The sequence below is a fragment of the Anarrhichthys ocellatus genome, unplaced genomic scaffold (assembly GCF_004355925.1).
Source record: "Anarrhichthys ocellatus isolate YVR2014 unplaced genomic scaffold, GSC_Weel_1.0 scaffold57, whole genome shotgun sequence".
NCBI classification, from domain to species: domain Eukaryota; kingdom Metazoa; phylum Chordata; class Actinopteri; order Perciformes; family Anarhichadidae; genus Anarrhichthys; species Anarrhichthys ocellatus.
This window is the reverse complement of record NW_022280087.1, coordinates 1,978,231-1,989,686: the sequence shown is the minus strand read 5'-3', so window position 1 is coordinate 1,989,686 and position 11,456 is coordinate 1,978,231. Positions and strand designations below refer to the sequence as shown.

The 11,456-nt window shown below is 40.4% G+C and overlaps 1 protein-coding gene across 3 annotated transcripts; it reads right to left on the bottom strand.

Annotated features, from left to right (window-relative positions):
• Positions 1-840: 840 nt before the first annotated feature.
• On the bottom strand, positions 841-10,503 carry stx12 (syntaxin 12). Of its 3 annotated transcripts, none has more exons than XM_031871365.1 (10): positions 10,420-10,503; positions 9,703-9,819; positions 7,554-7,623; positions 5,063-5,162; positions 4,182-4,319; positions 3,971-4,014; positions 2,984-3,089; positions 2,786-2,858; positions 1,683-1,765; positions 841-1,599 (listed from the first exon to the last, which is right to left on the bottom strand). In XM_031871365.1, exons 2-10 carry the CDS (start codon positions 9,800-9,802, stop codon positions 1,507-1,509), a joined length of 807 nt encoding a protein of 268 aa, XP_031727225.1. In that variant the 5' UTR covers positions 9,803-9,819; positions 10,420-10,503; the 3' UTR covers positions 841-1,506. The 3 variants fall into 3 exon arrangements, with proteins under 3 accessions (XP_031727225.1, XP_031727227.1, XP_031727226.1); XM_031871367.1 differs by having other exon boundaries at positions 9,703-9,814; positions 10,420-10,476; XM_031871366.1 differs by having other exon boundaries at positions 10,416-10,470.
• Positions 10,504-11,456: the final 953 nt, after the last annotated feature.

Genomic DNA, 11,456 nt, shown 5'->3' with positions numbered 1-11,456 from the left:
ATTTATAATATTGACTTTAATCAGTTTTATTAGAAATAAATAAACTGATAATAGCTGGATATGTGGTCTGTGCTCAAATTCAAACCTTCACTGTTCACTCTGAATGTGGAACAGTACTTTGACTATTGACATGAGTGTCTTAATCCAGTTTGGTTCTTGGTCCCTCATCTCAGGGTGGTGCCCCGTTATGTTAATAATCTTAATCAATATTTGAATTGTCATACTTGCTAATAACCAAACACGCTCCTGCCAGATCCCAACACTTATGTTTAGTGATGCCTGTCCTCAAATCTATACTTGATACCTATTGGTGTCCTGATGATCTTTGAAGAACGCACTAGAATCAGACAGAGTTCGATGCCTTTTCCATAACAGTCTTACTGTACGCCTGCCATCCCTCTGTAGTAGCAAAGCCAGTCTCACTATGCACCTGCTACGCCTTTCTTTTCTATAAGAGACTTGGATCCTTACTAAGGCACACAGGCTGGATGTTGACCCATTCAGACACTCTACACACACTAATACGCAGATGTCATATATGTAACTTTCAAACATTTAAACAAATAGATGGTGGCATCATAATAAATTACACTCATACAGTAGATATTTAAAATACATGCGAGAGACGATTGATCAATGAATCTTAATCGTCTCCCTCCATCCAATACAGTATGTTCTCCATACTGTCATTTTATTAGAAATGAGATTTACATTCAACTAAATGTAATTTGGAATTACACAATGTAATGTTTTTCCATTATAGTAAACATATTTGTATTTTTTTTACATTCTTTCAAACTCACTAGAAGACACAAAACTGATGACATCCTGGAGAGCTTAAGTGTTTAAGACATTTATTATGCATACTGGAACGACTCATAGAAATCAATTTAAAAATGTTTTCTTTGAAGACTGGACTTTCATTTTTTTACTGTCATAATGTACTTAACAGAATATATTGCAGCACTTTGTAATATTTACAGACATGGATTAGATTCATACTGGTAATCTGTTCAAGCTTTCATTTTACAACATATATTACAACCACGACTGCCATCACCACCAGGATTAATATAAGTCCCACGTAATGTTACCGGGAAGGCCAGGCACTCCACACACTTTACACCAGAAGATGCCCAAACAGCCTCTTAAAACCAGATTCATTTACTTTAACAAGTCGTGTTTCTTTTTGTGTTTTGCCTGTTCTAAAATCATTCCCAATAACATGTTTTCATTTTGAAATACAGTGACAACTAGTGTTAGTGCAGTAAACAAGACAAGACATCACCTCAGTCCTTCATCTCACTTTAAATAGGATTTTACAAAAACAGGCTTGATCAGTTCAGATGAGTATGTTTTCCACACTGACCATCCCCCCTGCAGAGATCTAATCTGCTGACCGTGGTGAAGCATCTTCTTCTTCTTCTTGTGATTCCAAGCAGGTACTTGCAGGTGGGAAGGGCAGAGTAAAATATAGCAGTGACACATCGGTTGTGTGGCGTCAACTCACTTGGCAGCTTGCCAGATAATGATGCCAAGTATGACGAGCACAACAGAACAAACCATAGCAAGGATACACATCTTCTTCCGGGACTTTTGCTGTGAAAGAAAAGCAGAGACAGGAGGGTTACTGGCAGGAACTTCACTGATGGACAGCAGTTGGATGTCGGCTGCAGACTCACCTGGTAGAAGGCGGCTCTCTGGAGCTGTTCTGTACCTCGTTCTACATGAACTTCAGCATTCTCCACATTTGCCTCAATGCTATCTGTAAGGCAGAACATACAGCAAGGTCAGCTGGAAACTTATGAAGTCACATTCTTAGGCTTTATTCACACCAAAATCAGGCATTGCAGCGATTAACAGGGTTGTGCGGCGGTGTGAGTTTTCCTCAGACGGCCCACTGATCGCCGGTTATCTTAGTGGCCACCACAGCATGATGTCGGCTAGCATTGCTCCAAAAGCTATAGAACCGTTCTTGTCTTTGGACCAATCAAAGCGCTGTGCACTACTATACCTGCAAACTCATAAGAGGTGAAAGAGGTGAGAAGCCCCGAAACCTGGTGGGGGGGTGGGGTTACCCGGGATTTTATTTTAAATATGAGCTTTAGAATGTAGCATTCTGGTTTACTCTGAGAATAAAATTAAGTGATAAGACAATATTTACTTTAAGCAAATAAAGCAAAGAATTGTGTTAGAAGTGTGGCCTATCTTCTATTTGCAATTAATATGCATTCATCCAGTTAAATTATTTAAATTAAATGATAATCTACTCTGGCTAAAGTAGCTTATCAAGAGTAAAATAATGGCTGTGATCTATACACACCTCTGCATTAGCAACCCGCTGAAATGAAGGTACAGGCACCTTCACCCTCTCATTACTTCAGCTCTTGTGTGAATACTGAAGCAAAGGCTGAAGGAGTCACTGTTGATTTAATGATCATTCTCTCAGTACTTTCACACACGTAACCAGACTTTTACCAATGTCACAGCCAATGAGAAACAACACCACTTCAACTTCAACTTTGAGGTCTAAGCATGCTCATAAGTCTTTAGTTATTGAGCTTGCTATCTGTTAATCCAATATTGGATTACCACACTACCAGGAAGTGTATGTATAATATTCTCTTACAGATGAATATCATCTTACAGATCTATAAACTGCAGCAGTGGATTCGGTCTCACTGCTGCTGATGTGCAAGTTTAAGCAGAGTAACTGGAGCATCTGTGATGTGCACTGTCCACTGGTGGTGTGTTTAGAACTTCAGGTCCTCAGAGCGCTACTCACCGATCATCTCTCCCTGATCGTGGATCATAACTGCCAGGTCCTTGAAGATCTGGTTTACATCCAAAATGTCAGACTGAAACACACAATCACACAAGCTACAATCACCTGTGGCAAGTGTGTGTGGTCACAGAACATGACAGTGGGTTGTAGCAGAGGTCCTACTATGAATGGATTCATATCAAAAATAGTAAGCCTGACCTCCAGCTGCCTGATGTTGGTTTCTCTCTCCTTGATGAGCTCCAGGTCCTCCTCTGTGATGGCCACATCCTCTGTCTGGGTGGTCATCTGACCCCAGTCCTCCTGGCTTTACACAAACAGGAAAACATGGTTAATGTGTGTGAAGACAGACTCCTGCTGTGGTCACTGTGTGATGTTCTCTTTCATATGCATTGTATTAACTGTAGGAATGTAGGAAACACCACCTTTTAAAAACTGCACAACATAACCCCAAACGGACACTTTAACACCTGCAATCTCAGTCTATTTGTTAAGTCATGGCATGTTGTTTGTATGGTATGGAAGACTTGCATAGATTAAGTGAAATATATTACACATTGCTCTGTGTAAATGTTTTTTACATATGCATTTACTGTCATAATTTAATACAAAAATGTGTGTTCCTCTTAAATAACTTAATGAATTGTTTTTTGTTTATTTTTACTGTGACGTGAATTTTCCATGCCACATTAAAATCACACCACAAAAACAAAGTGACAATATGTATTAAAATTCAGTGTTGTTCAGCAGAGTACAAATTACTGCCATTATTTTTCATGAGGAGATGCGAGGAAGCTCTTTCTTTTTTGAGATGGGAACACGTCACAGCAACAATCAACTGTCCAATCACAGCTGCTTTTCATTGGTGCATGTTTTGGCATTTGATATCATCCATATTTGTGGCGGTCAAACACGGATCTCTTGTTGACAAGTTGATAGTGTAATTTGGTTTTAGAAATAAAGATGAGATTTGTGAGAGAAATGTCATCTACAATAGAAAAGAGGAAATACACAGCGAGGTTATTTCTTTTGACCATTGCACCCTACTGACCAAATGAGAAATAACCAGCATTTGGCTGAATGGTTATATTTATCCGATCATATACTCATTCATAATGTCTTGAAGACTTTGGGTCTCAATAATACACCTTGCAAAGAGGAAACCCTGAATGAATGACAGTCACTTACTTATCAAAAGAAACAAGCTTTTCATCCCGAGAACTGTCTTCAGTCTGTGGGAGAGAGAAAAGTCCACTATTGCCAATGTCAAGTTAGCAGAACACAGAGTTGCAAGACATGATTCACATGAATGAGACGTTTGTTCTCTCGTCTCATTAGTGCGGTGAGGAGAGTTCTTTAGCTTTCGTCCCGTGGAGTGAAACCACCACAGCCTACTTACTGATAGGCGGGATCCAGCTCTCGCTCTGGCAACCGACTCCTTCTCCTTCTCTGCTGCACGCCGCTGGACTACTTGGAAGTTGTTGAGAGCTGCTGAGAAATCATTCATCAGCCGTTCCCTCTGGATCTTCTGCTGCCTCTGGACACCACAGAGCAGAGGGAGACCGATTGTATGAAACCAGTTAGAAAGACAGGGCAGAATTCATAGAGATGAAAACAGACAATTACTTTACCACGCCACAAATCGGATCAATTTTACCATAGCAATTAAATCAGACTGTTGGAGATGCTGTGGTGGAAATAATTCAAACTATTGACATATTTGTGGTTTTGCCTTTCTATCAATCCGTGATAACCTTGATTATGAAAGTATTTCAAATCAAACAAGCAGTTGAAGCTAAATGTAATTTAAAGTATTTAATTACACCACCCGAGTCAACTCTACAAATATACCAATAACCAGAAAGGGTCCTCAAAATTGCAACTAAGAAACAAATTGTGTTTTTGAAACTTGAGGGAAGAATGAGGCACCAAGTTGAATTCTTTTGATGCTTTCATTCCGTGGTTCAAGGTGCTAACTTTAATATTCACAGCATTAATATCTCATCCAACTACCATCTATGTAAAGATTGAGGAGTAATGTCAAACTGAGCAGAGGATGAAGAGAGTCTCTCTCTCTCTCTCTCTCTCTCTCTCTCATGACGGTATGGATCACTCCTTTAAGACACGACGGAGAACTTTTCATGATGTACTTGGATAATGATCTACATGTCTAATCATAAGCTACCAACACCACAGTCACTTCAACTCCAAACATACTCATTACTGTATGATGTAGTGTATTATGATGTATTCTATTAACAAATGTAGACCGATACCTACTTGCTCTGAGGGTGATGTAGGCAAAGGGATTGAGCCCAACTCTTTCAGGTGCTTGTTAGTTTCTTTTGCCAGTTGGTTGGTATAATGTTGTATCTGCTGCCTGTGGAAACACCAACAGTTTAGAAGTGCTCCAGAGTAAGTATTCATTCATGTTCAGAATGGAACCCTTTAAATGGCAGTTTTGCTGCATACATTTGCTACACAGGAATACACTGGACCATGTTTACACAAATATTCCTGGCAGCTACAAAGCCCTCCACAAGCCTCTTTGGTCAGATCATATTTCCCTGCTTCTGCTGCCTACTTACTCCCAGCTGTGTAAACGGGTCAAACCATCAGAAAAAACAGTTATAGTGTGGACAGATGAAGCTACAGCAGCTCTACAGGACTGTTTTGAATGTACAGAGTGGCACATGTTCAGGGATGCCGCCACCCAGGAGAAGCACATCAATCTGGAGGAATATACATGAACAGTGACATCATATATCAGCAAATGTGGTGATCACAATAAAATCAATCCCAACCAGAGAGAATGGATGAATGGAGAGGTGAGGACTCTATCCAGAGACAAAAAGCTGCCTTTCACTCAGGGGATAAGGAAGCATACAGCATCATCAGAACAAGACTGAAAGCTGGCATCAAGGAGGCAAAGAGGAGTCAAGAGAGACTGGTGAGAGACCTCAACACCAACAACACCAAAGATATGTGGCAGGTGATCCAGAATGTCACAGGCTACAAAAACAGGAGCATCCCCATCATGTGTGAGGCCACGCTGCCAGATTTATACTCGCTTTGATCTCCTCAACAAAGAGTCAGCCGTCAAGTCTGCCCCGCCTCCAGAGGACCGCTCACTGTCAGTGTCCTCAGAGGATGTGAGGAAAACCCTGATGAGAGTCAATATGAATAAAGCTGCTTGGCCTGATAACATCCCTGGTCGTGTACTAAGAACATGTACTAACCAGCGAACTAGTGGAGTAACGGACTATTGTTGAGCCGTCATCCGTACGGATCCCCCCTCACGGATCGGCACGGTGTGAACCACGGATTAAATACACAGTTTAACATTAACCATCACAGTTTGAGTTAAGGTTTTACTGGCGATCGTTATCCACCAATATTCAGAAAAATATGCAATCAGGACATTGGCGTTCATGGTTTTCTAGTCACCGATCTCTGATAAGGTTACATTGTAAACAACCAATCCGTAAAATTGAGAAATATAGTAATGTTAGCAGCACCGCTAACGGCCAACGAACGAAGGTTCCGTTCGGTTACCTTATGATGCGTTCAGGCTCTGTTCAGTGAAAATGAGTATTGGGTGAAGGTAAATTATAATGTTATCATGATGTGTTCACATGTAATCTCTTGTAGTTTTGGTGAGAAACTTGAATAAATCCACTTCATGAATAAGGATGCCCCCTGATACCCGGTTCTAAACGGGAACAGTAGTAAATACCCGGAGTATCGATAAGGTCCGGAGTTAACGGTTCTGCTAGCGGTAGAAGTTACGGAGTGAGATGTCCTCTCTCTGTCTCTGTTTACAAGGGGTGGAGTCATGCTTTACTCTGACACACACACACACACTCACGACTCCTGCTCAGTAAAGCGTGAGATACACATCGTGAGAGAGAGGAGAAAAATATCAAAAGTGCGGCTACATTTTACGCTGGTAGATGCTGATAACTATGCAATAATGCAATAAAATCCTCAAAAGGGAGGAAATACCAGCACTTTATCAAAACATTTAGCGAACACGATGAACATGCAGAAATGCTCAGTTTTCTAATGTTTGTCGAGCAGCCGTCCATCCTCGGTCACTGCAGGTAACGTTAGTGATACAGAGTTTGATCAGAAGAACAGGATTATAAATGAAAGCTAATAGCTCATCTTATTGTTTAGCTGTGACTGTAATTTAAGGATTTGGGAACTTTTTGTAGTTTTTTGGGCTGAGGCTGCAGGCTTGTTTATTTTGTTGTGTGTGTTTTCTTAAGTAGCAAAATGAGACTACAAACTGCATTTTTGCGCAATCCTGTTATACAATGACAATAAATGAACCTTGTAACTGTAAGGGTTTGTGTGCCTGTATTTTGGCTACAGTTTATTGTAAACGTATTATAGGAGCTGAAGTTTAACTTCCAAAATGAGAAGACAAAAAAAAAACACAACCATGCCAAAATGTATGCCATAAACACTAACAGACAAAATAATCAAAAAATGAGAAAAACTAAAATGTCCCTTGTGATGCAGAAGGGATAAACTAGATTTGAACTGTCTTTTGGATGACGATGTTGTATAATTTAAAGATACCATCCCTGATACCGTGATCATAAAAAGCACGTCATTTTGGACGGTTTAATAGAGATTTGTATAATAGCTCTGAGGAAGTCAAAGCTGTCCAGAACAGATCAAGTGATGAGCTCAAAGTGACAAAGTGTGTCTGTGTGAGAGAGGAAACAGTGTAGGAGTTACTAGAGATGAGGTGGGTACATACAGGCGATCCTGGAGCTCACTGGTGTCCTGACCCGTCCCCAGCTGGTTCACCATACTCTTGATCTGAGCAGCTGTCAAGAGAACAAAACACAGTGATAAGTCTCAATGTTGAGTTCTCTGTGGATAGTTAGTGAGATAGTTAACCCTGAGATGAGGGAAACTCTGGGTTTGCAGTTCCAGAAAGAGAGTTGTGTTACCATGGTAACTGACTCTGTGAACCTAACCTTCTCACTGTCAAGTTTTCTTTAACAAACCCTAAGTTTCTCTCTGTCTCCTCCCTCTTACAAAGCTGGAAACGCCGTTTCATTTCCTCATGATTCAGTCCGTATCGAAGGTTTACTGTGTGTCACATTCTAAGTCCTTGTTGGATATTAGTTTGTTACTCGGGAGATCTAAAGTTACCGCTTTTATGCTTTGCCAGTCATTTCTTTGAACAGCGGTTGTTGTTTTTTTGCATTCATGTTCAAATATTACAAAGAGTCAGCGGAATAAAGAGTGGAGGTTTCTGTAATAGAAAAATATAGCACAATGCTGTGACTCTGTGCACACAGTTGATGTCAGCTGTCAGTGATGGAACATCATTTCTATAATATTGGAGATTATATGTTAATATACTGCCCAAAAAAATTATAATTAATGTTGATGCATAAAGAATAATGTGAGATTACTTTTCAATATTAATGGGCTAAAGCATATAAAAAACGATATTCATTTCCAAAACACATTGAGATTATCTGCGGTCGCTGACATGTATATTTCAGGTAAGGGCGGAACAATAAATCAAGACTGTTTTATCCTCTTGCTCTTACTAACAATTACACAAAGAGCACAAGCTCATGTTACATCGTACCATTTCTGTTTTGTTGGAAAAGACAATTATCTTTTTATGCTCTGTCATTATTCTACTGGATAGGTTTATCTTAAAAAAATAGCAACATGCCCAAATGTGCATTGGAAGAGTTTAAGCTAGTTTGGGTAATGTATTTTAGAAATCTTTTTTGTTCAGCTTTATTTATTGAAATTCTCTTTACATCCCTACAGCAAACAATAAATCAAATATAACATTTTTTAAAATGAGGTATCTGCCTGCTCGCCTGCGTCCACTCTGCCTGTGCACTTGCTGATGTCAACAGAGTCTTCCACAAGCAGCTGGACAGCTGTGAGTACCAACAATAGCCATGTTTGTTGTTTACGTTCATAATGATCATTTTTGGGGGAGTGGCCTTCGGAGGGAGACATGAAGGGTTGTCGACATGGCAACTTTCACATTAGATTTAGCGACTTTCATTGAAGAATTGGCAATATCGGGCAGAGTTTCTCGGTTGGATACTTTTAAAACCTAATTTACTCTTGCTTGGTTTAACCCTAACCCTCCTATCTTGCCGACATGACAGGAGGTCAACCACTCTGAATGGATTGTGCTATTTTAGGGATCTGTTTTTGACATTTCTAGACACTGTACTTTAACAAACTCCTACTAGATATTTCACCAGATCAACTTCAAATTTGGTCAGCACCATCTTAAGACCTTTGCTATGCTAAATTGCGATGCTTTTCAGTTGGCGTGGAAGTATGATGCAGTGGTGTCGAAAGTTCTCCTTTCATTAAAACAGGAAGTTGTTGTAACTTGAACGTACATTATCCAATCTAATCTAACAGTCCACATCTAAATACATCTACAGACCAGTATAGACTCATTGTCATAGTTACCTACTGGCAACAGGAAATAACATGTTTTGTACTTTGATGTACTCCTCCTAGCAGGATGAAAGTCCTTGGGACCTTCTTTAAGCTATGTTGCAAAGCTTTTGTATTTTCAGTGAACGACGTTGGAAACACTGTCCAATCTGCTCCAAATTTCACAAGACGGGGGGGGCTCAACCTGCACACAGGACCGCTGGACGAGCTCTTTAATCTCTAGGCAGTAGACAGCACAGGCTCATATCATTAAAGCAGCATCATTCCTCTGTCACACACTCAGAGGCTTATGATGAGTCCACCAGTGAAAGCAACCTTTGTCTGTCTGACTCTACAAACTCGTCATGTTATAATAACTAATCCAAATAATTAGATCTATGCATATGCATACTTTGATGTACCTGGCTGGAACTAAGGATCATTTCCAGCTGACACGGCTATGAAGCACTTACTGTTCTGTGTGATCTTCTGGATGTTGGAGCTACATGTCTGTATGAGGGCGTTGAAGTCCCGTGGGACCGGGCGGTAGCTCTCTGCTTTGCCGTATGACATGTCTGCCAAAGCCTGAACTTTGACCGCAGAAAGAGGGAGGAAGTGTTTAACGAGTTAGATACCATCCAAAGGTGGTAACAGCCATATTTTCTGTAACATTGGAATGTGCAAGACAATGATAGTGTGGGCCCAAGATTGATCACCTGACACATTCCGTTTACATTCCGGAATATCTTTGTTTTACTGACACGAGAGATTAAGCTTGTCAACTGTTAGCTTGTTAACAAGTTAGCTTGCCAATGTCGAATCACAAGAAGATGTAACGTTAACGTTAGGGCAAGTGATATGTGCTGAATCACAATAGGGACGTTATGCTAACATGGTTTGTATAAGTAATATTTGCGATCTACGTACTAAGTTAGTTACCTCACCTGACTATCCATCTTGCTCTGTCTATATTCCGCAAGTTATGGGAAGCTACGACGACAGTATGCTCAGCTGTTAGCTTTCTAGCTAACTGGCGCTAACTTGGCAGCTTTCAGTACTCTCATAAACTACCTCTCCTACACCGCTAAGCGTGTTCTTCGGGAATACAAACTTAGAGACAACAACATATTGTCAACAAGAGGAAATCGTTTACTATCTGTTTGATGAAAAAACGCAACATTAATACTTGCTTATTTGGATGATATTCCTTCGTCCTGTCGCCAATAAATTGCTTTTCCTGATCCGTGACGTTTTTGCGTAAGGTTATAGCGTAACGTCATAGCGTAACGTCACGCACGTAGTGAGAGCAGGCTGCGGTGGAAAAGTCCAAAAATGACCTCCTGTCGTCTATTCCTAACCACTTTTCCTTGACCTCTAAGGAAAACGTCATGGGTCAAGGAAATATGTGAAGCAGAGTTTATGAGGAGTTAGGAAAAGACAACCGTGGTGTTTAAAGAATCCGACTCCACTTTCACTAAGCTATACGTAATTATGATGCGACGGCAGATGTCACTGACGTAGGTCTGTCATGGAGAAACTACAACAAAGAAGGACTACAAAAAGCACATAAAACACGACCCCCATGACATGTAGTCCTCCATCCCATGCAGGCTTTATAAACATCTTATTTTGTGAGAGGCTGCTTCACTCGTGGTGTGAAGGAGAGAAACCGGTGTCACACTTAACAATCATCACTTCTTCAGTAGAAACAATTCTATCATGCGGAACATCAATGAAACTGCATTATTGCAGGAAATATTGATATTGAACATGTTCAATATCAATATTTCCATCACCTATGACACCTATGCAAAGTTCCAAGGCTTGTTGAGCATCCTAAGCCTCAGAAAAATAAGCTTAATTTTTCATGGCGTATGACGTATTACCACGGCAACAGCGTTTAACGACAACTCACAATATTCACGATGAAGCATTATCAATGTTTTACGGCTTACCTTACCAAATTTGAGACTGATCTGGGCAACTTCCTAGTCGGAGTACATCAAAGTATAAAACTGTTCATTTCCTTTTGCCAGTAGGTGGCGCTATGGCTTTGTGAAAATGTTGGCATAGAAATGTGCTCAGGCCTGGACCAGCATCATGCATAACAAGTTTGGGGCAGATTGAATAAAGTACCTTGTCGTTACGACAACTTCCTCTTTCATGGCGAACGGCACGAAATGTGCGTGACATGGGCGCCACATAAAACGAAGGTCGTTCAATGTCA